Source organism: Natator depressus, chromosome 13 (genome assembly GCF_965152275.1).
Source record: "Natator depressus isolate rNatDep1 chromosome 13, rNatDep2.hap1, whole genome shotgun sequence".
Lineage (NCBI taxonomy): Eukaryota > Metazoa > Chordata > Testudines > Cheloniidae > Natator > Natator depressus.
The window spans coordinates 6,348,598-6,372,915 of NC_134246.1; the positions used below are offsets into that span (position 1 = coordinate 6,348,598).

The window sequence follows — 24,318 nt, forward strand, 5'->3', positions numbered from 1 at the left end:
TCAAGGATCAGGGCCCACTGAGCTAGATAATGATAATGAAAAGACAGTCCCTGCTGCAAAGACTGTACAATTTAAGTGTAACACAAGAGAGGACAGGAGGTTAGAACACCTACGTTGTTTCTAAACCACGCCCTTTGTAAGGGAGCACAATGCACTGCAGAGCGATGGATTTTTTTTTTGGTAAGATGCGTCTGATGACAGGGCCTGTTGTCTGAAAGAGAGAGATGTCCTGTAATGTCCATTGAGCACAATCTACCTGCACAGAGGCTTGTATGTGGGTTGAGCAAGAAAGTAGTCCTGATTAAAATGAACTTGCTGTGCTCACCTCAGCCCCACAGGGAGGTATATAGTTCTACACAGCAAAACCAGTACACAAAGGCAGTCATTTTTCTCTTAACCTTCAAGGAGGCCATATTCTCCTGGGGAGAACAGAGAAAGAGAGGTGCTTGTGTTCCTCACGCTTCCTGCATAGCCTCAGGCTTCTAGGGCAAAAGCCTCACTTTAGTGACTGCCCTGAAGTTGCTGTATTTCTTGAAAGATGCTGCACACATTTAAAAAACAACAACAAAAAAAAAGAACAATGGCTTAGCCTCGTCCTATATGGTGGGATGAGAAAGAACACGAGTCACTTTTCACCCCACATATGCACCCCGCTCTGCACCCAGGCTCTCTCTCAGCACAGCATGTGTGCACCTGCTGGCTACAACGGAAGATAAGCCTTTCACTCAGAGGAGGGCTCGGAAGATTTTTGACACATCAAAGCTTATGCTCAGATAAATTGGTTAGTCTCTAAGGTGCCACAAGTCCTCCTTTTCTTTTTGACACATCATTGGTATTTCATAGATTCATAGATACTAAGGTCAGAAGGGACCATTATGATCATCTAGTCTGACCTCCTGCACAACGCAGGCCACAGAATCTCATTCACCCACTCCTGCGAAAAACCTCACCTATGTCTGAGCTATTGAAGTCCTCAAATCATGGTTTAAAGACTTCAAGGAGCAGAGAATCCTCCAGCAAGTGATCTGTCGCAAACACTTGGTTTTAAGAATGTCAGAGTGGGAAGGAATCATACAATTAAGCTGAATGATTTTCTCATGGATGCTCATTTGAACTTGGCCACAAAACAGAGTGTGAGTCTTTCCCATAATTTTGCCCAGTCCCTCCCCTCTCTACCAGGACACCTGCCGTCTTAGCCTTTTTCAAGCTATTGGGACCACAGCCCTTCTCGGGGCTCCCCGGGAGCTGCACACTCTCTTTGAAACCACCTCCTTCTCTTACTTCACTTTTCCTCACTGGCATTTTCTCTTTTAAATTGAGAAGACAGATTTTCAAACACATTAGGCATCCAGTTGTGCACCCAAAATCCAGTCCCAGTTTACGTATGGACTTATTCTGATTGCACGTGCAAACTGAGTAATTGCACATGGAAATTAAGCATGCATTCTGGCTCTATAACTGCTGGCCTAACTTGTTGAGCATCTGGCCCTTTGCACGAATTAAGTGGCAGTGAAAGATTGATATCCATGACACATGAAATCCCCTATTCACTCACAGGAAAGATATGTCATGGGCAGCAGTTGTGCAAGCTGCACCCCCTTCACTGTCCCACCAGTGTGTCTCAGACTTATTCCAGCACTAGCAAAGAATGGGTCATACACACCTGAGGGTCAGTTCTGTCCTTGGCCTGTCTTCTGAGTATGCCAAGCACGGCACCAAACAGTGCCATTTGCAGTGAGTTGCGTGATGTGGATCTGGTCTGAGCTCACTGCTCAGGTTTGACATTGTGGAATTCACACCTTGAAACCTACCTGTTTGTTTACTGAAACCTCTAAATAGCTGCAATTATCCCTCTGTCCTGTACAATAGTATAATGCACAGTGAGTCTGTTGCATCAATTCACCTTTGTGTTTTACAGCACTCGGAGGCTCGCCTGAGGTAGCTTTACACAAGGATACATTATTATTATTCATTAGCAGGGCTTTGGATTTCAAGACAGCCATTTACTCTGAGCTTCACCAGCTCAGAAAACACAAAACCAGACAGAACGAGTTTATTCTGCAAAGACTGTTGGGAACTAAGAGGAGAAGGAGCAGATCACAGATATTAAATGACTCGTGTTCCATTCACGGGCTGCAAAGCCATTAGACAGGGCGTATTCATTAAGAGGACCTTTGGGGAGGCCACTTTTTAACTTCATTCTGTCAGCACCAAGCAAGATTCAGACTTTCCCTCAGAGCAGAGTCGGACTGCAAGGCTCGCTCGCATTTTTGTAAGGGCCCCCAATGAAGAATGACTCGGCAATTAGGACTCCAAATGATTCCTCACCTTCCTTAATAGACAGCATGTTATAAACAAGTAACTTTCATTAAGCAACATCTAGACAGTGAATTAAACAGCCTACAGAAAGTCCATGCAATCCCACTCCAATATTTCTATATTCTCTTATGGGGAAAAGGGAAATTACATTTCAAGGGTATCGAAAACTATTGGCTTATAACACCAGCCTGCTTTCTTGAGCAGACTGCAAATCTACAACACATCAGCCATCCAGCACACTGTCTGCAGCACTAGGGACTCGCCCAATATATTTCACTTGAAGTTAAGAAGCAAATGCCAACTTCGTATACAGTGGTACTTTCCTGGAACATACAATGCCTTGTGTAGCACAGAGTGCACCCAGCTAAAGGGCACTCCTATGGATCTACACAGGGAAGACTATGTTGAGACAGATGTCCTAGGTTATGATGATTTTTCCATGAGACTCTTAAAAGACAGATCCCTGATCACCAAGGAACTGTCACTCAGTGGGTTCATCTACAGCTGTGTCTAATTAGAAGGCCATTTTACATGTGGTTATAATGCATTTCTTCACTGGTCAAAATACTTCCTAAAAGTAGATCATTTTAGCCTTCCATCAATTCACCAAGAGGCCTCGGAGATGCACAGGCAAGCAGTCACCAAAAGAAGTTCTAGGGTGCAATCCTGCCTCCACTGACAGCAAACAGAGTTTTGTTATTGACCAAGGTGCCATCTCACAGCTTTGCAGGGGGGAAAGGGGAGCACACGCCTGTAACTGATAAGTCTTCACATGCACCCTGCCTGCCCCCCCCCCCAAAATAGCTCCACAAAGATACATGCACTGGGACCTAATTTCCCCAGGGCGACTAGTGATATTGGCTGCCTCCATTTCTGGCTAACCCACCTGAAACACCTTAATGGAGGACTGGCTTTCAGAGGGCAGGTGCTCAAGACCCTATAAGGTCACTCGGGTTGGTCACCCAAAATCACCAATCACTTAGTTGGTCCAATAAAAGATAATACCTCACCCACCTTGCCTCTCAAGTCACTTTTAGACGTTTAGGCCTGGGACCTCCTGTTGGTCAAACCTGAGTTATTGGACTGTGACTAGTCCTGAGACTTCCCTTCCCCGAAGCCTTAGAGTTTGCACGTTGGTCACTTACTAGTTCTGTGCAGAATAGAGACAGTGTCGCTTCGAGCTCCATCCTTGTAATATGCCCAGATCGATATCTGGTATTCTGTGTTCTTTTTCAATCCTGGTAAGCTGGCAGCAGCCAGGTTCCCAGCAACAGACAGCTGTAGCATGGAGGAAAAACGAACGTAAGTGGAGTTCCCATGCAGCCGCAACTACCTGGTTGAGTATGGCATCTTAAAGTATCAAATCCTTTCATAACAAGAGGCACTGTTCTTTAACCATCTCTTCCTACAAAAGGACTGATCACCTCAGATAGAATGATCTGAATGCTCTTCGCATAAGGACACCCAGTGTTTGCAGAGTTATAAAGAAATGATGGTCCAATCAGGGTGACTATCATCAGGACCCTGGTTTCTGATGTTCTTGCAAAAGCCCAGCCACAGGTAAGTTGTTGACCAGTAAACAGAAGGGAGGGTTAGGTAGACGCTCTCCCAACTGACCCCTGACCCCAGTTACCAGCTTTGTGATGCTGCTTTTGTAACCTGCAGGATGCTTTGTGAAAAGTTGTATGGCCACACATGAGGAATTAGAGGTCATCAAAACTCTACCCCATCTCCCCTCCAGGCCCTATTTTTACTTTAAATGAACATTGCACAATAGGAGCTCAAGGTCTCCGGAGATTTAAGCCGGTGGTGGGTAGAGAAGAGGAAGTACACACATCCTGAGGTACTGCACACTGATGTAATTTCATTGCAGTCAATGGAGCAATGGTAATTCACACCAGCTGAGGATCTGACCCATCATTTTGCATGTGGAGAAGATAGGGGGTACCTACATGCTGGCACAGGACTCTGGGACCAAATCCTATCCTCATGGCTTTCATAAGTGTAGATGAACTAGGGAAAAATTTGGCCCTAGTTAGTGTTCTGTAGATGCCCATGCAGTCTGGATATGTTGATGATAGTTAATAGTTACTTTAATACCAAGTCTTAGGATACTCATTCAAGAAGCTCCAGTTACCTTGCATGTGTCCGCAGTCACTTCCCCACTCAGGACTACACTTTATAGACCACACGTTAGTATCCATGTAGCCGTTGGCAGGGCACGTGATATATACATGCCCAGCTGCCCTTAAACAGGCCACACACCGTCTGTGATGAAGTGGGAATTGTCTGTAATATTTTTATGAACTACCTGTATGACCCTGTACCTAGCACTCTGGTATTGCTACCCAGTGGGCGTAGAAAGGTTAAATTGCCGCACTCAGGGTAAAGCAGGAGACATGAGGTGTTTCATCACGTAGCTTCTGGGAGGCTATGAATGGGTCATTAAGGTCATTAAGGACTATATCAATGGAAGACCCTAAAGAGACAATGGGAACCGCAGAGAGCTAACTATTGACACTTACCAAAGGGAGGATACCAGCGGGCTGAACATGTGAACTCAGCATGGCTTTGCAGCAGGTGGACAATTGGCGGAGGTGACAGAGAAAGGAAATGAAGATGATCCCTATAGTAGCATGACTCATGGGAGCCCTGGCTTTACCCAGTATGGACTATGTCTTAACCTTGCCCTATTTATGCTAACCTAAGCACTTTCCTAATGCTATATTCCAGCTGACTAATAAACCCTTCTCTGTTTTGAAAAGGTGCATGGAGTCACTGCAGATACTTGCTGAAGTGCATTGACCCCCGAAGGGAGTATGAGTCTGAGCTGGAGTTGCCTCAATGGGCAGGGCTCACAATGAGGAAACAGGAGTGCTGGAGCCCAAGGCTCAGCCGAGGGGCCATTGAGGCCCCATGGTCTACCCTTGTATTAGTGTGACCCCTTGGAGGACTGACACACTGAAGACCACTTAAAGGCCAGGGCATAGCACAGATCCTGTAAATCCAGGACACCACCTCATGCTCCCCAAGCCTATATTGTACCATACCTCCTGGGAGCTCTCTTCTCCAAGTGCATTCCATTTAATCTGATAAACCAGGACATCAGAGGCAGCGGCTGCTTCCCACTGCAACCGGACATTGTTTCCTGAGAGTTCAGTCACCTTCAGGTCACCTGGTGGTGGAACCTTTACTGAAAGACACAAAGAAAACAAGCTTGAGGAGCTGGTGGTACAGGGCCAAGGTACAGAGCAGATGGTCAGGGAGAAAGGTATCCACTGGCAGCTGTCTCTCACCAGCCTGCCTTTCACTTCTTCAGACCCCAAATGACAACAGCGCATCATGAGGGACATGGATAAAATATCTGTAAACACTAATTACAGATAATTATTGTATTTGCGAGAGGACATGTGCAGTGCTGGTGCTGGGAGCAGGAAGATGCTGGGAATGGCTTTCAAGGACAAAGAGGTTAGTGTTATGCCATGTGCTAAAATCCTGGAGAGGCAAGAGAGTCTTTTTGGGTGTCTTCCTTACTTTTATAACTTTGGATGAATTTGTTTAAACTTTAGAGCTCCTAAGAGTTCACAGGACTCCCAGCGGCGGCTTGGGCCAGGCACGGTACAGACAAGCATACAATGCAGCAGACCCATCTTGGCATATAAATATTACAGCTGGACACACAAACAAATCCTGCAAAGGTTTGTTTGAGTTTTGCCCTGATGGCTTTTACACCCCCTCCATTGGGTTCGCTCTCTGCGAATATTCTAGCACATGCACATTTTAAGCCTGAATGCACAGATACCCACCCAGTTTGGTGTGCTCACTGCTCGTGGGAAGGGTTTTAACCAGGCTGCAAGTTTATTAGTGAAATTACATCCAAGGTTCCTGTCGAGGGAGAGCCCAGTGCAGTCACTTGACAACCTCTTGATCCTTCGCCAATTCTTGGGGTGCTCCCACCGTGGGGATAGCCAGTTATCACACTAGGAGGTTCCCTGCGCGCCTGCACCCGCATCCCTCCCCCTTTCCGGGGTTGAAGTGAGAGAGGACTTCGACCTTCCAGCCAGCACTGCCATAAAGTGCATTGGTGGGGTGGTCCCCCTGGGCTAGTGTCCTGTGTCACATTTGTCCCCAAGAGGTTAGACATGATGCCCCCATCTCATAAGAAGATGCTCTTGGGATGCCCACTGTGTTACCTCTTTGGATCTGGAGCCTATATCAGCAAGTTCCTGCACTGGGCCCCTGCCAGAAGTTGCAATAACTAAACAACTCTCCCATAGGTCCCAGCTGTGCCCTCTGGGAGGGGGAGAATTCCAGCCCTCCGGTTGCCCAAAACCCAGCCCCTAGGTTTCACTGCGAGGAAGGTGAAAAAACCCCACCAGCCTCAGCCACGCTGGTGATCTGGGGAAAAATTCCTTCCCAGTCCCAAAGCTGTGACTAGCAAAGCCTGCAAGAACCCAGGAAAGGGACACAGGGGCTGACTGCTGGAATGTCAGAATTTCACAGTCTGTTTGTGGATGATTCACAAATGGGAAAGCAGGAGGAATTATCTGAATAACTTAATTCTTGCAAATTATTTACCCAGACCTAGCTGTGATCCACTGGGTCCTGTATAATAAGAATGAAGGCAGGCTTGTGTGTGTCTGCTTTTCCCCTAAAATTGTGAGATTTCTTCTGCATTTCAGCTTTCCTTAAAAAATATTTTCTATTGCCTTTTTCAATTTGCTGTCCCACTCTGGTAACAGGGAGAGACATCCACTTGAGGGAAGGAATAGCAGGCCAGCTAAAAGATTTCAGGCTCTCACATATGCAGCAAAAAACAGGATAAAGCAGCTAGTGCTGGTGTGAGAACTGAAATCAGAAACAGGTGGAAGTGCTGGAGGAGGAAGGTCAATGATTTAGGGAGGGACAAAATGAAATGGATATGGGAGGAACCAGGAAAGTTCCTGAGGGAGAGACCCCCCAGGTGGATGGGGGCAGCTAGAGGGATGGGATGGAGGGAAAGGGAACAGAGCATACAGAGGAAAAAAGGGCCAGAGAAAGGAAAAGACAATGGGACAAGAGCAATCAATTAAAGGAGATACAAAATGATTGAAAGGCAGAGGCATAACATGAGAAAGGACTGTTTGGGATGGAAGAGGTGGGGATTGTAAGAGACCAAAGGAGAGGGAGAAGACACAAACCCTTTGAATGACAGGGTTATTTATTAATTCCGGTGTTGTTATTTCCCCAGCAGAAAAGGGACGACTGTATTTATCTGCTTCACTTGCAGAGTTTTCCGATAGAAATAAGGTGCCGCCCTCTATGGAACTTAATGCAGCTCTCAATGATGCAAACTGGGGGAGCCCCCTGGGCCCCCCTCCCGCCACCAGGGAAGTGGGAGGAGGGGAAAGTGCTGCTGGGAGCCTGTGCCAAATCTTTCTGGAGCTGTTACAAAGCTCTGCAGTGACCTGGAGGTCAAAGGCTCCATCCCATTAGCCGTCCCCTGACTACACTGAACAGAGCCCAGGAGACAGCAGAGTACTGCCTGCCCACTGCACAGAGCTGCTCACAGGTCCGGAAGTGCTGGCGAGGCCCAGCAGCGTAACGAGTGGCCAGGAGCTGGAGGCGGACGGAAATGGATGAGGACTCTGCTACTGCAAACGGGAGACTTCCCAGAGCTCGCCCATCATAACAAAACAGCATCAAGTACTGGCTCGCCTCTGCTACTGGAAAATTAATAGTTTCTGCTGATTACATAATCCTCAGGAGAGACAGACAGACACAAACACCATCATTCTCCAGCCTTGTTTAAGAGCTGTCAGCCAGCATCTCTCACCAGTTCTCCTTGAGGGGCCATCCCAGAGGAGTTCAGCTCACCAATGCAGCTACCATCCCTTACACTCCTGTTCTAGGTGACAGACAGGTACGTTGACACTGGAGGTGTCATTTCCAGCTTGGGTAGACATACGAGTGCTCACTCTCACCTAGCCGATGCTAAAAATAGACATGTACCCACGGCAGCACAAGGCGAGGGACGGGCTACCTGCCCTGAGCACAATCCTGCCCAGGGCCCTACGTATTTACTCAGGTGGCTAACTACTCCCGCCACCCCTGGCTACACATCCATTTTTAACATGCTGGCTCAATCAAAACTAGCATCTGTACATCTCCCCCAGTCAGAAATTACACCTCCAGCTCCACAGTAAATGTACTCTCAGACACAGGGACATATTCTGTTCCCAACTGCACCCACGTAAACCCTAGAGTAACTCCACTGAATTCAACGGACTTCAAAATACAGCTGGATGAAATTTTGTGTCTGAACCTTTTTTCAGCGAAAGATGCAGATTGGGGGACGCCAAAAACATTTAACAAATCCCTGTCACTTTCACCAGATTGTTCACGTCAACCCCTTCCCTCCCCAACAAAACATTCTGAAAAAGCTGAACCATCTTTCAATATTGTCGAAATGTTTCCATTTTTCCATTCAAAACAGCTTTTTGTGTAGAAATTTCCTTCATTTTTATTTTTAAAAAAATCAAAAATGTCAAAAGCTTGAAATGTAAATGAAATGGTTTTGTTTGGGGTTGAACAGAACATTTTTGCTTGACCCAAAATGATTTTTTCTCCTCTAACTTTTCGGAATCACCAATGCACCAAAACATCTGTTATTCAAGCAGAGCTAACTTAAAGACTGTCTTTCTAAATGAGCTGGTCTAGGTCAAATCCAAACCAGTAGGCTCTATGCAGGTATTACAGCGTGAAATTCTGTGTCCTCTGCTATGCAGAAGGCCAGAAGAGCTGGTCAGAATGGCCCCTTCTGTCTCCAAGTCATTGCATCTATAAATAAAGGCAGGATTTGACCAACAGACTTTACTGAGGGCAAATGCTCCCAATGGAGAATCACAGTTAAGTGTCATTTTCTCAAATCTATGGATCATTCAGATGGTTATTGCACAACATCCAATGGTTACAAAAGTTCATTTCAAGGCTACCAAACGTTTGGAAATTCCGGTAGCCTGGTAAAGATCTCCCAGCAGAATGAGTGACTGGAAATAACGTGTCCTATTTAGAAGGACCCTATTAAAGCAATCCATTCAATGAGGGTTTTGAACCCAGTAAGAACCAGGTTCAGTGCCAATGAGACTTTTGGCCATACTAGGCTGAATTTTGGCCAAATTTGGGAGGAAAAAACCTGCCCTGACATGGGCAGAGAGAGATACTGAGGGGGGATTTAAGTCTTCAGGTAGAAACCTGGCAGAACTCAAAAAATTTCAGTCTCGATTTGCTCTGAGGTCTAAAATTTGTTTGAACCAGAAAACCTGAGCTGTGAACATCCCTGAACTTTGGTGTCTGGGTCAGATCTAAACTTTTGGCTGTCTGGCAGCTAGGCACCTAACTTTATAATGGACCCTGAACCAAACTCCTGCTGACCCTCATACTCTGCCTCAACCCTACTTACATGTGGTAACATTGCCTGTAAGCGGAAAGGATTCGCCTTCACTATAAATGGAGCTGACACTAATGAAGTACTGGGTGAGAGAGGACAGAGGTCTCAGCACAGTGGATGATGCACTGCTGGGAACTTCGACCTGCAGTGAAACAGAAACACCAGGGTCAGGATTGTAGCACAGAGCAAGGGCACAGAGGGGCTTGGAATTCAGGATAGTTGCCCCAAAACCCTCCCGTGTCGAGGCACCCGCATTGTTAAAATGCTGCAGGCATGTGAGCAGCCGCCGTCAGGAGAGAGCAGAGTTCTTGACAGCACACGGTGATGGTGCCTCTTAGACAAAAGGAAAGATGGGGAGGGTTTAATTAAAGCCACACATAGGATGCGTGACTCCATAAGAAGGACCATGTGAGGAAATTCAGGAAGGCCTATGGAAGTGCCTGCCCGTATGTTCCCGCTGTGCTCAAAGGATAGATAGGATAGCACTACGGCTAGGGCAGGGCTGTTTCCCTATTACCCTGTCTTCTGGCAATGCAGGGGTCACACCCTTGCACAGGTATAAACCAACTGACAAATCAAGTCCTACAGGGCTACAGTCTGTTCTCGGTTACATCCGGAGTCACTCCACAGCCAAGTCACTGGAGTTAACAGCGCATTCGCACTCCATCGCCGTTCTCCCGGTTTTCGCACATTCCTGAGTCCCTAAGCAAGGACTTGCCTCCCCGGCATTGCTCCCTCTGCTTGAGACGTAGGTCACACGGTGAGCTCTCACAGCACGCGAAGCCACGTCCCAGCTGACCTTGACAGCCCCATGGCTGATCTCAGAGAAACTTAGGTGTCTAGGAGGGCTCAGTGCCACTGCAACAATAATTAGCAAAAGGACGTGGTGAAGATTTTTAAGGCGACACTTGTAAAACCACTGGTTGCCTCCTGCTGCTACCTCCATCTTAACAACTGGACTTTTCCCACTGCGGGATAGAAGAGCTTCTGATTTCATTGTTACGCAGGTCTATATGATGCCCTGCGAGAATGACTGGTTTATGGGTAGAGAAAGGGTCAAATCAACCCACCTACTCCCCAAGATCCAAAGAGCTCAAAACTTTCAAGAACTTCCAGTCTAGATCCTGATCCTAATTTTGTCCCTGGTCCCATTCCTACAGTGGGTCAAACCCACTGGGATAGGTGCTCAGATGCCGTGGCGGTAGGTGAGGTCTGAGAACCCAGGTGGATAAAGATATAGACGCAGATACGTAACCTCAGTTCTGAACACCCCAAACTTTGGAGCAGTTTGGATCCAGATCTGACCTCCCCATTCTGAATTTCAAGGTGATTCAGTCGCAGTTTTCCTGGACAGAACCACTCACTTTCACAGCCCTGTACCCCAGATTAGAGTTGTTCATGAGAAAGCCAATCATACAACTAGAGGTAACCTCAGAGAGCCACCTACATTTAGCATTAGCCAGGGAAGAAGGAGCCTGTTTACAAGCTATGTGAAAAATACGTGAAGCATCTCAGTTAATAAGTCTCTCTTGCCAATCATGCACCATTCATCAAACCGCTTATGCTCCTGCCAAAGGGTCAGCTGAGTAAAAGAAGGAAGTAAAACTTACAGGTGGTTTCCTGGATGCTGGCTGGATCACTTGCCTCTTCCCCGTACATTGCATACACTGCTACGGAGTACTCCGTGCTGGGAGACAGCCCGTCCAGCAGAACCTCAGGCTGTTCCACTTTCACCTATCATAGGATAAAGATGGACACTCGGAGAGGTATTCTGTGGTGAGGCTCTGCCATGGTTGGCTCTCCATAGCATCCTCTAACAAACCAAGAGCAAAGCAGGGCTGCAGAAACAGGAGTCTAAGGCCACAGCTTGTCTGTCTCTTTGGGTATGTCTACACTTCAAGCTGGGGGTGTGATTTCCAGCTCGAGAAGACAAATTTGCACTGGCTGTCCTTGAGCTGTCCTTGAGCTACCACACTACGAATAGAATGTAGCCAGGCTAGCTGCTTTAAGTACATATCCACAGGGGTAGGGCAGATTTGTACTTAAGACAGCTAACATGCCACTGCTTGCCATTGCCCGTGTTACCAAGGCTACACTCTTTCTAGCATGCTCGCTCAACGAAAGCTGGACTGAATAGGTCTTTTCCAGCTCGGAATGATCCACCCAGCTCCAGCTGTAAGACATATCATTAGAGAGTACTTGTAACACTCCTCACCAGCCACGTAGCTGTGTCGTGGTCAATGCTCCTCCACTACCCAACCCAACAGACATCATGCACAGTGAATTCAAACTCTAGAACTGGCTGGGAATTTTTCACCAGAATATTTTTTTCCACCCAAAAAATGCCAATTTGTTAAAACCAAAACAGTTCACAAAAAAAGACCGGTTTCGACTAGTTTTCCAACTTAAAAAAAAAGTTGAAGTGTCCTATTCTGATATTTTCTTAACAAAAAACCTTCAGTTTCTTGGTTCAAAGTGATTCATTTCAAATTTAACTTTGTACTTTAAAACTGGTTAACAAAGAGAAAAAGGTCAAAATCAAATCAAAATGTTTCAAGTGGTTTTCAAAAAACGTTCTCAAAAAGAGGCTGGAGAGCCGGTCTCAGATGGTTTAGGTGCAACAAATCCTGCATCTTGGCAGGGGGTTAGGCTAGATCAGTGGTTCTCAAACTAGGGCCGCTGCTTGTTCAGGGAAAGCCCCTGGCGGGCCAGGCCGGTTTGTTTACCTGCCACGTCTGCAGTTTCGGCCGATCGCGGCTCCCACTGGCCGCGGTTCACCGCTCCAGGCCAATGGGGGCTGCAGGAAGGGCGGCCAGCACATCCCTCGGCCCGCACCGCTTCCCGCAACCCCCACTGGCGTGGAGCGGCGAACCGCGGCCAGTGGGAGCCGCAATCGGCCGAACCTGAGGACGCGGCAGGTAAACAAACTGGCCAGGCCTGCCAGGTGCTTTCCCTGAACAAGCGGCGGCCCTAGTTTGAGAACCACTGGACTAGATGATCCTTTTGGTCCCTTCTAACCCTGTGATTGAGACAAACTGGCTTTTTTTTTTTTCAGTCTGTCAGGTTGCAAAAATTTGAGATTTTGACTTTTTCTCCCAATTTGGGATGGGAAACATTTTTGAAATCTCAAAAGTCCTTGTGGAATAGTAAAACCATTAACTACCCATCCCTACTATACATCATGCTCCCTCCTCTCCCCCCCCACTCACTACACTCTGCCCTTGCTTCTGGGTGAAGAATTCTGCTAAATAGAAATGAATGGCAACCCAGCTTGCTTATGTTAGGGGTGGTAGAATTACAGTGGGGAAAACAGTGATTATTTTTCCTGAGAAATACTTAACTGAACATAAAAATTAGTTTTCATTTTCATTGAAGCTATTGAGGTTTTCCTCCAAAAGCCCCTCCCCCCCCCAAAATCAGTTTACTGAAAATGGGTTTGGGGTTTTTTGACAAAAACCTAAAATATTTTAGGCAAAAATTTCAATTTTTAATGATTTTTTTTTAAAACAAAAAGGATATTTTCCATTGAAAAAAAATAAATAGATGGGAATTTTTCAGTCAGCTCTAAATAGAACCTAGTAGCCCAGATCGCATGCAGGGACAATACACATTGCAGTCAAAAAATAAAAAATCTGATCCTTTGTGAGCATGGAGAAGGTATCATAACAGATAGATCACCATCTCCTTCATTCCCAGATATTCAGCACAGAAAAACATCACAGCACGATGATTAGGGGAAGAGATGGATGCCCACAGGATCCAGCTGTTTAACTGGATACAGCTAAGATTCCATGGGAGCAAGCAAAGTTCTCAGCCTGCCAAGGCCCCAACAGGATACCCACTGGGGAACAATGACTGAAGACGGGACACAACAAACAACTGCAGAGAAGAGAGTTCTCACAGTTTAACCATTCAATAGTTGTGATGTAAAATGCTTTACGCTAGAGATGGCAGGGATGTGCAGAATGGTTATGAATTTGCATCTAGGCAAAAAGAAAAGGAGTACTTGTGGCACCTTAGAGACTAACCAATTTATTTGAGCATAAGCATTCGTGAGCTACAGCTCACTTCGAAGTGGTTAGTCTCTAAGGTGCCACAAGTACTCCTTTTCTTTTTGCAAATACAGACTAACACGGCTGTTACTCTGAAACCTGTCATCTAGGCAAAGAATGTGATATCCCATTTCCTGAGAGAGACTTGAAGAGCTATGCTTTCAGAAGAAGAAAAAAACCCCACAAAACAAACAAAAAAACAAACCTCCTCCTTGGCTTTCCCATTTTTATACTTTGTTCATTACAACAGGATTGCCACCACCTACTGCTTCCAGAGCAGAACTGCACCCACTTAACATGCCCAGGGCAGCTTGTTTTGCAATACTGCTTATTGCAAAAACTCAATACCTGCCTTGTACTCAGAGAAACATTCTAGGAGTTTTTAATAGAAAGACTAGAATTTGATGGGGTGGGAAACATTTGCTGGACACACCAAGTTAATTAATTCTTTCGTGGGTGGCCCATAGCTTTAGTGCTTTAATTTCTGTGTGAGGCAGGTGGAATAATTGTGGCACTGCCCAAGCACATATATATAAAAAAGTTACCCCCGTTCGCCCACCCCAATATCAAATCTTGAAGACACCATTTCTATACTGAAATACTGAGAGCAAAAGTGCAGTACAGACACGAACTACTGAATCTTCAAAGCAACACTGGGTTGCAGGGGTTACTATCCCCATCTTATTAGGTGGAAAAACCAAGGCAGAGCAGTTACACAACTTGCCCAAGGCCACCCAGAGAATAAGTGGCAGAGTCTTGGGAGCCCTGGCTCCCAGCCTTAAGCTCCACCAAATAGACCACACTTCTTCTCAACACCGAGCAAGGAAGCCATAGACTTTTTCAGTGAGATGTCAGGCTCCAAGTGCATCATTTTGTATGTTTGAGATAGTTCATTAAAAATGCATGTTGAATTAGATGATCTGAGAGCTCCTTTTCTCCTTATTTCTACTGTATGGTATTGTTTAAGGTTTATACAAAGCCGTAAGGGTGAGTCATAGTTAAGTAAATAAAAACTGACTTGCCAAATCTACATTTTGAAACCCAAATTTTTTTTGTTCATTTTTATATAGCAAGTGGATAGGGCACTGTACTGGGACTTAGGAGACCTGGGCTCAACTCCCCAGTCTGCCACTGGCCTGCTGGGGGACCTTGGACAAGTCACTTCCCCCCAGTTCTCCCCATCTGTAAAATGGTGATAATAATCCTGACCTCTTTTGTAAACCACTTCGAGATCTACTGATGAAAAGTGCTGTATAAGAGCCATGGATTGTTATTTCTAAATATGGGCTCACTCCACAAAAGTTTGGATCCAGATCCAAACTTTCTTGAATTCCATGTTTAGACCCGGGGCTTACACTCAGACCTTTTATAGTAATAGAGGGTAGCCAGGAAGTTTGCAGATCTGAACCTTCCCATTGATTCAGATCCACTTTGACTTAGAGGAGATTTAAATGAAAGTCAGTTAAGTAATTCTCATGCAGACCTGGGATTTAAGTTTGGGCCCCGTATCTCTGACTATATCCAATGTGGCAAAAGGAATAATTATAGCTATCTTCAGCTATACCTCTTTGGTATCATCCTCCGCTCCACTGCGGGCCGCTGAACAGAGCACCAGGTACTGAGTAGCTCCATTTGACGGCTGCCAGCTCAGTGTTAGACTGTTGTGGCTCACTTCTGATGCGCGCAGGGAAAGGGGTGGTGACAAAGCTACTCAGATGAAGGAAAACAGAACAAAAAGATTCACAAGGAAGTTGCTCATTCCTGTCCTTAACCCTTCCCGCCCCCACACACAGATTCAAGGATATCTAAACTGTACATCAGAGCAGTTAGGGTAAAGCTATTTTAGGAGATGTGTATATGATGCTTCTATAACAGAGAATCATCAGAATCCGGTCAGAAGGCCTTATTGGCTGTTTCTGTGGGCAGGGAATATCTTTGACATGTGGACCAAAGAAATGTATCCCTCCCAGCACAATCTTTCTTTGTCACATGGTCATTTAAGGCCAAACTTTCCTTCAAGGTAGATATTGTTTAGCAAACATTAGCAATAAAAAAGAAATAATGTGCAGAGAAGGTACTAAGACTTGGGAACCTTTGGACAAACTTGACAGCGGTGAGTCAGCTGAGACGACTGCCTATCATGCCAACCAATCTTGTCTCATTGTTTCCTTGTGCGCCCCTATCTGTATCTACCTGTTGGCTCTTGCCTTACACTTAGCTTGCAAGATCTTTGGGCCAAGTAAGAGGGTGAGTGTGAACACACCACCTAGCACAATGGGGTCCTGGTCTCCTAGACACTACCACAATACAAATTAATTACCCTTTGGAACAGAGGGGGAAAATCAGAAGCAACAGGATCAAAAGCCCTTCTAGAAACTTATATAGTCACAGCAGGGCAATCTAAAGGCACAGCTTGCTCCTTAATAGCAGTACCCGTAGAACATCTACCTCGTGAGGCTTGTCTCTGCCTTTGCAAGTTTCAGCAGCCGACACAGAGTTCTTCCCCCTGGCTCACACCAATCAGCCCCAGTCAGTCTCAGTCTCATGAATGCATTTTCAATATCTATTTTTAAATTGGCTCCTTCTTGACCCTTCGGGGGACGTTCTGGGGAAAATCCTAGTACAAAAATCTCCCTCTTTCAATTATGGCATCACAGGGGAACAGCAAGGATCTCCAACATCTTAAAAGAAGAGCAGCAGGGGGTGAACAAGCCAAAAAAAGCCCATAAGGGAAGTGTGTGTAGGAGGGTATAGGAACATGTGTACCACACATCCAGGCACTTGATGCCACAAAACTCCTGGGATGGGATGTCATTCCATTAGCATCTTAGAATTCAGTCCTGAGAATGTGATCCAGGAATGGATGAGTAAATGTAGATAGCTTAATTATAAAAATAATAAAACCACAACAAAAAGCTTGATGCTGCGTCCAGTATATCTGGGTAACATTGTTTCTTCCTGCCAGAATACTAAATAGCTAATTTTCTCCCGTTAAGAATGTTCATTTTTTTTTACGTTCAAACATTATCTCCAGAAGTCCTGATTTACCTCAGTCATGCAAAAACACTTACTGAAGTCAAAGGGGATTTTGCCTGAAGCATCAAGATTCCCACACACACACTTTATTTTTTTCAAATAGGGCATCACCTATATCCATAGCCTGCTTAAAGAGCTTACTCGAACATACCCTATACATGGGGCAACCACTCAGGGATTGGGGAAGTGCTGAGGCGGTGAGGAAATCAGCACAGAGAGAACTGAGGCTTAAGGAAGGGAGTGAATGATGCTTGGGATCTGGGAAGAGAGAAGTTGTACAAAGCAGAGAGGGATGCCATGAAGGCTAGACTAGAGCTCTCTACTCATGACCTACATGTCGAGGTGATGCCCCTCAGCCCATCTCCAACGGCATTTTCATAAATAGGAAACACCGAAACCAGGTATTCTGTGTGCGAGGTCAAATTGACAAGCTGAGTGGAGGAGGTAGATCCGTCTAAAACTACCTGAAAAACACAGAGAAAGGCTGTAAGAAGTTGTGGTATCAGGAGTTCTGTAGCAGAGGAAGCAATCAAACAAACCAGCACCAGCCACAGCTATACCTAGTGACCATGCTGTGCCTTGAACACGAAGGCTGAAAGCCCTTGTAACTTCATACTAGCTAGCGTCACCCTAGACGCCTCCCTGCCAGGCCCCAGATAAAGGAAGAAGAGGCCTTCAAGAAATAAAGCTTTTTAGTTTACTTTTCCTCATCCACAGCATCCACCATGAGTCACTGGTTCATGCTCAGTGTGATGTAGGAGCAGCATGCTCTCTGCTAGTGACATCACGCCCCCACCACACTGCAGATGGGAACCAGCTCTGTTATTTAGGTTAGTTGCACCAACCCTCTTGTAGCTGGCGGGAATAAACTCTACCAAGATGGCCATGGCAGCATGCCAGGAAAGGAGAATTTTAAGCAAAGACAGACTGAGGAGTGGGGATGGCAGCTGTGGGACTCAGAATCTATTTCCCTAGAGTACTTTGCAACCACAGCAAATCACAGCAACAGTAGGAACATGCCAAAGAGGGTGGCAGCCATGCAGGGAATCACAAACCAGGGCTGTCTGCTCAGATGAAAGCCTAGGGGTGAAATGGGTGGAGGTGTATATTTATTGAGCCAAAGGCTGCCCAACCCCACTCAAGTCAATGGGGTTATACAATTGTAACTGAGGAAGAACTACCAAGAGCAAGGCTCTAAAAGTTTCAGCCAGGGCACCTTATTATTATTTCTATGTTTCCAACAATATGCAAGATACTTTACAGATAAGACTGAAGGGAAGGTCCCTGCCCTGAAGAGCTTAAAATCAAAATAGACAGCCTACAAATGAGGTGATGAGGATGGTGTAAGGGAGAGAAGAGAAAAGAGACAAGAAGAGACCAAATCAGCGTAAGCATGACCAAAAAGTAAAGTTCCTGTCATTTCCGTGTAGCGTGCTGATAAGGCTGACACACACATAATATTAAAAATGAACACATTAGGCATCCAACTCCGATTGACGTCCAATGAGAGTTGGGTGCCTAACTGCTCTTTGTGTCCCTGAGAAGTCTACTCAAGTCTAGTCCAAGTCTGCTCAAGTTTCCAGCCACCACACACATCCAAACACAGGATCTCCTACCTCTTTGGGGATTCCTCCCCTGGATGGGTAATATACAATCCTATATTTCTTTGGTGGTCTCAGCGGAGGAGTCCAGGAAAGGTGCATGCTTCTGGAGGTCACCTCTGATATTATAAGGTTGGTGGGACTCAGATGGGGACCAGTGTTGGCTGAGACAGCTTTCACAGGACTGTCTATTGTTCAAAAACCTGTGTTACCTTCTCATATTATCTTAACGTGCCAAATGCACTTTCTACTTCTTTTTATCAAGTGACATGTTCTAATCCAGTTACAGCCTTCTTCCCTAAATACATAGGAAGCATTCCAGCCTACCATGAAATGAACATTTAAAAGGTGGTCCAAGGGGAAATATAAAAATCCCATTGAGAACAAACTGTGTAGTTAGTTGGAGAATATACTTTACATTTGAATGTGAGTCACTGCTATCGATTCAACAGATGGCTCAGCATTTGCCAGTTCCAAAGATTTAGTCAAATTGAACCAGGAAAAGTCTGTTTTAAAAAAAACCCAAAACAAAACAGCCCATTTTCTCTGGGGTATCGCATGCCTGAGAAAAACTGGTCTAATTACATCAGAGCAGATACAGACTAATAGGGAAGAGTCCATTTACTTTGTCAAATTCCAAACCCACTTAAATAAAGGTACATTTGAAAGTTGAACTCTCCCATTGTATTTTAGGAAAACCTATGAAAAAATGATCAGAGATTAAAAATTGAATGGGGGGGGGAACCCACACACATGTATAGTATTGGTGCTGGGCACTTAGCTTAACATTTGGTTGGGGGTGAGAAAGGGGGAGTCCTTCAGTCTAGTCCTAGCTTCTCTTTAGCTAGAAAAACCACACTTATTTGTATTTAGCTATCCCTTGGGAACATATGGCTTGAACTACAGGTGGAAAAAGCCTTGTACTCAATAATTTTGCAATCTCTCCCCACCCAACAAAAGCCCAAAGTGCTCACAAATTAATCCTTTGCTTTGGACATCTCATTGGTGAACCCAACAGGAAGTGATGCAGCTGCATAGGGAAAGTCTGGAAGAGACTCAGGTTGAGAATGCATTTGTTGTTCATGTGCACTGAAGTGGATAAATCGGACAGGTAAGTTCCCTCCTCCCTACACTGGTGTATTCGCCTATTGTTCTTTATGTACAGTACCACCCACTACATACTTTCCAACCGCCTTCCCCTCCCCCCCCCCCAAGAAAGGTCTCTGCCCAAGCTGCTCACAGTCTAAGGACGGAGGGTAGGGGACGGGGAACCACACACATTTATACAAACATCAGCTCAGCTCATTGTAGGCAGCCTGGCAGAAGCAGGTCTTTGAGAGGGACTTCAGCATGGAGAGGGTAGGGGCCTTGCAGATGAACCACGGGAGGCTGTACCATGCAGAGGGGATCATGTGGAAGAAGGTGACTGTGTGAGAGGTTGGCAAACAGTGGGCAAGGCAAGCAGCACTGGCAGAGCAGTGGAGACAGCTGAAAGAGAGGATACGCAGGGAAGGGTAGAGGTAGACAGAGCTCTGGAGGTGGTGACAATAAGCTGACAGCAGGTGGGGAGCCAGTGGAAGGATCTGAAGAGGGGATCAAATGGATGGGTGAGGAAGGGGAGTTTAGGAGGTGCGTTTGGCATGGACTGCAGGGAAGCCATGCTAGCTGGTAGGACTGAACAGGGATTGCAGGCTTTAACTCACCTGTGTTTTCACTCTTGTGCTTCTCTTTGATCCTGGTGCACAAGACCCGGCTGAGCCTGCTGACCAGAGAGCTGAGCAGGGGGAAATCCAGCACGTTATAAACAGTGAGCTCCAGGGGCTCTGATGCCACCTGTCTCAGTTCTGCCTCATCTGCATTTTTCACACCTAAAAAGAGAGAGAGCAAAGAGCCAATCAGCTAAGAAAACTCCCAGGAGATGAACAAGACTCAGGGCCAGAAAAAGGCCTTTCCCCTATTTAATGCCCCGGTTCAGGAGCCGAGCACAACTTCAGTCTCTTGGCTAAAAATGCCTCCTAGCCTTCCCCATGGGGTGGTGCTTCTCTGCAGTGTCTTGGAGTCTTGCCTGTAGCTATGAGCACAATCTGGCCTTTAAGGAGCAATATCTGGATTGTGTTTAAATACAATGGAGTCAGGGGGTCTTCTGTGGTCCAGAGCGACACTTGCGAATCCTCCTAATAGTTCCCCTCTATCCTGTTACTGTAGGCCTGGCTACCACAGAGGCTGATAATATTCCACTAAAAGACAAATCAGGACATATGTAGAAATCAATGAATGAATAAATGACACTTTGATATTTACGAGATGCCAGCTTCCCCCACAGAGAATCTGCTGTTCACTAGAACATAAAGCTCCGTCACAAATCCTTGTTATTCTTTCCACAAATCCAGCCCTGCATATCATCTGTGCGCAAAGGATCTGAATCTCCATTGCTCTGCATCTTATGTAGTAACTTACCCATATGTAAAGCAGGTCCCAATTTGGATAGTGTTTTACTTCTTCTCACTTGCTTTTCACAGATATAAATGCCTACACAAGGTGCAGAACAGTGGAGAATCAGGCTCAATGCCTTATGCCTGTAGAATGCCTTGCCTTGCCCTTGAACATTAGAGATGTAGAGGGAGGTCCTGGTGTAAATCAGTGAAATTCCAGTGAGGTCAATGAAGCTACCCCATCTACATCAGATGGGGATCTGGCCATTAGCATACAATCCTATGGGAAGAGGTTTCTCTCGAGATTTTCTTTGTGTGACAGGCAAAAAGTAACCAACACCAAAAGGTATCTTGTATTTAACAAATATGCTCATCCTTCCCATCCTGAGGTGGGATTAGAAATGAATCCAAACCAAAACCTTGGATTAAAACATCCCCATACTTTGGGAAAGATCCAGCTTTGGCTGTCATGGCTTGGGCCCATCTCTAGCTGGGATCCACCTACATAATTTCTTGCCATATTATTCTTGGGCCAGGTAGTGTTTCCTTGGCTAACCCAGGACTGCTTTTTTGTTCTACATTTGTAAAGCTCCTAGCATAGTGGGATCCTGCTCCATGACTACAGCTCCTAGGCATTGCGGCAATAATTATCTGGGCAGGTGGTTTAAATCTCTTTCCTCTTTGGAGACTACAACTCAAGTTCTCACAATCTAGAGTCAAAATACACAAACACTGCAAACATTTCTAATCTAAACAACAAGGGGAAGTGACAAAGCAGGCAATCCATTCAAATGCACAGGTTTTAAAGTATTATGCTGTCGACTCTATTACAATCTGTGTCTCCATTCAGTATATTAAGTAAAGTACATTGCAAAAGATATAGCCATACAGTGGTATTCAATGAATTCTCTATGGTGTACTTACCATAAACTACTTCTAGTGCAGGGGGGTAATATTTTATTGTTTAATTTTACTCCTCTTGCATTAACCTTTACTAGATAAATTCAGTTATAATTGACAGCTCCTCTCCCAGTCATTTTATGCCTCCTTATTGCTGCCAGATGGCAAAGAGCTGATAAGACTATTAGAAATACAGAATGTTAATCAAATGAATGTAATTGGAGGCAGATTGCCAGATACAATAGGTTGGTAATTTAACCGACTGGTTCTCTTTGGAAATGGCCAGTTCATCTAAACCAAAACTGTTCGCGGGACAGGATCAGTTCAGCAAATTTTCAACTCAAAAGTTTTTTTGAAAAAAAAAAAAGTTTTGAAATTGTCGAAACATTTTGTTTGGATATCCTCAAAAAGAAAAATTCTGATTTTCCACTTCAAAGCAATTTTGTTTCAAAATTTAAGCTAATTTTAAATCATTTAAAGTGTTTCTACCAACCTGAAAACCAAAATTCATGAAAATCTGAGATTGACTTTTTTGTCTCAATTCTGAGTGGGAACATTTTTTTGACATCTCAAAATTGTCTTCAGGACAAGAAAACCATTTCATATCCAGCTCTAATAGGTTTGTTTCATTCCATTTTGAGGTAAACAGTTTAGTAATCATTGATCTCCCAGTATGCAAATCTGAGGCTGTTAGAGATTTTGACATGCAGGTGGTGAGAAAACTTTTAATTAAAACTAAACTAGTTTTTAAAAACGAAAACACAACATCCCACCATTGGCCACCCCTTGAAGATTCTATTTATCTGTCATGTCTGAATGATACATTAATGACCCATCTGCTCATGGTAAAATGATATCAAATCAACAGGCCAAACTTTATGGGTAATATTTTCCAAAGCACTCAGTGTTGTCCTAAAACTGCTCCGATTAAAGTCCAGTAGAGTTTTACCATTGATTTCAAAGGGAACAGAGTTAGGCCAACCCCACCTGGTGTTATTAATAGCTGTAATCTTACCAATGGCAAATATCTCTATGCCCATATTTTTCAAGGTCTGGGCAGACAGGTTGGCATCATCCTGTGATTTTCCATCAGTCAAGAGGATCACCAGCTTGACTGCATCCGACCTGGCACCAGCTTCAGGTTTCAGATTTTGTTCTAGGACATAGGACAAAGCAAGGCCTTGGGAAGAAAGAAGAATGGAATTAGATCCCTGAAAACAAGTCTGCAGAGATGCACATGCTTTGGGAAGTGCAAACACCCTTCTCAGCTCCTTAGTCAAAACTGGGTATACCAGCTCTGCATGAGGGATACAAACACAGCTCCTGTGCTGTGGGGATGATCTCCTGCATTGCAGTGTGAAGGAGACTGTTGTAAAAAGGCCTTTTAAACAAAGCTACAGTGGCTTGCTTTATAAATAAACCTTTGGAGGGTAACGGGTTAGACTTGACATTTCTATCATTCCAAAGTTTTTTCTCACTTCATTGCAGACCTACATGCTGCTCTGTGACTGTGGGGCTGCTCACAGGCATGTGATGTTAGCTGCCTTGTTTCAAGGGATCTCTGAAGTTTCAGTTTCAAGTAGAACTCCACACACATGTAAAGAAAGATGGAGATTTTGCAAACAAACCAGAGAACAATGGTAGGGCAAACCGTGGGCAGATAAACCTTCACAGTGTCCCTTTAAAAAAATGCATGTGCAAAACTGTGTGCCTGATTTGCGTGCCTGTTTATTCCATTTTTGCTTGCAATGAAAGTTGCTGTGCATGGAAACTAGGCTTGACATGCCACGCAGACATCTGATAAAAATCAGGCCGCAGATGTCTCAGCAGCGTAAACAATCCAAAACCAAAACACAATGAACGTTACCAAGTCACTTATGGACCTCTTACCTGATCGTGAATATTATGAAACACTAATATCTTAAGCAAAGCCAACAATGCACTACGTGTTTTCCAAACATAAATGAAGGCAAATTTCCTGCCTTGAAGATCATACAGTGTACAGCCCTAACTCAGCAAAAGCACGTCAGCATGCACTTAACTCCCTCTGTTTCAAGTACGGCAGTGCTCTGCTGAATCAGGGCCTAAAAGACAGACAGACAGACAGACAAAGCATAGGGGAAAAGGGGTAAAATATAAGCCAAGTGGTCAAGATGGTGACATGATGTTTCAATCACACAATGAATTTCAGTAGAATATATAGATTTCCCCCAAATTTAACCATAATCAACCAGACCGTTTCTTGTAATCTTTACAGTAAGAGGATGACTTTCCCTTTGCAAAGTTCATTCTTCATCCTCTTCTTAAGCCCTACCAGATCCTGTACAGGAGTCCAAGGTTTCCAGATTATCTCTGGACTTCATCTCGCTGGATCCACAAAGGCTGAGAGTGCTATACAGATGACTGCACCAGTCTCCCAAGGGAGTACTGCTGAGGCCACATGTGGGATTTGGGGAGACTGAGGGGGGGAGCTGCTCCCTCCTCCCCAACTTCAGATGCTCAGATAGTTCCCAGGTGTTCTCAGTACAGTGGCGGCGGCTGCTCTGGTG

At 45.1% G+C, this 24,318-nt stretch overlaps 1 protein-coding gene across 1 annotated transcript in view; it reads right to left on the reverse strand.

Moving 5' to 3' along the window:
* COL20A1 (collagen type XX alpha 1 chain) overlaps nt 1-24,318 on the reverse strand; it is an 89,357-nt gene that overhangs the window by 47,382 nt on the left and 17,657 nt on the right. Inside the window, exons 9-16 of the mRNA XM_074969542.1 lie at nt 22,785-22,949; nt 20,141-20,305; nt 15,365-15,507; nt 11,359-11,482; nt 10,467-10,606; nt 9,761-9,890; nt 5,370-5,512; nt 3,465-3,597 (exon numbers count right to left, since the gene is read on the reverse strand). Coding sequence (XP_074825643.1) covers nt 3,465-3,597; nt 5,370-5,512; nt 9,761-9,890; nt 10,467-10,606; nt 11,359-11,482; nt 15,365-15,507; nt 20,141-20,305; nt 22,785-22,949 — 1,143 coding nt within the window. The remainder of the gene's footprint in view (nt 1-3,464; nt 3,598-5,369; nt 5,513-9,760; nt 9,891-10,466; nt 10,607-11,358; nt 11,483-15,364; nt 15,508-20,140; nt 20,306-22,784; nt 22,950-24,318) is intronic.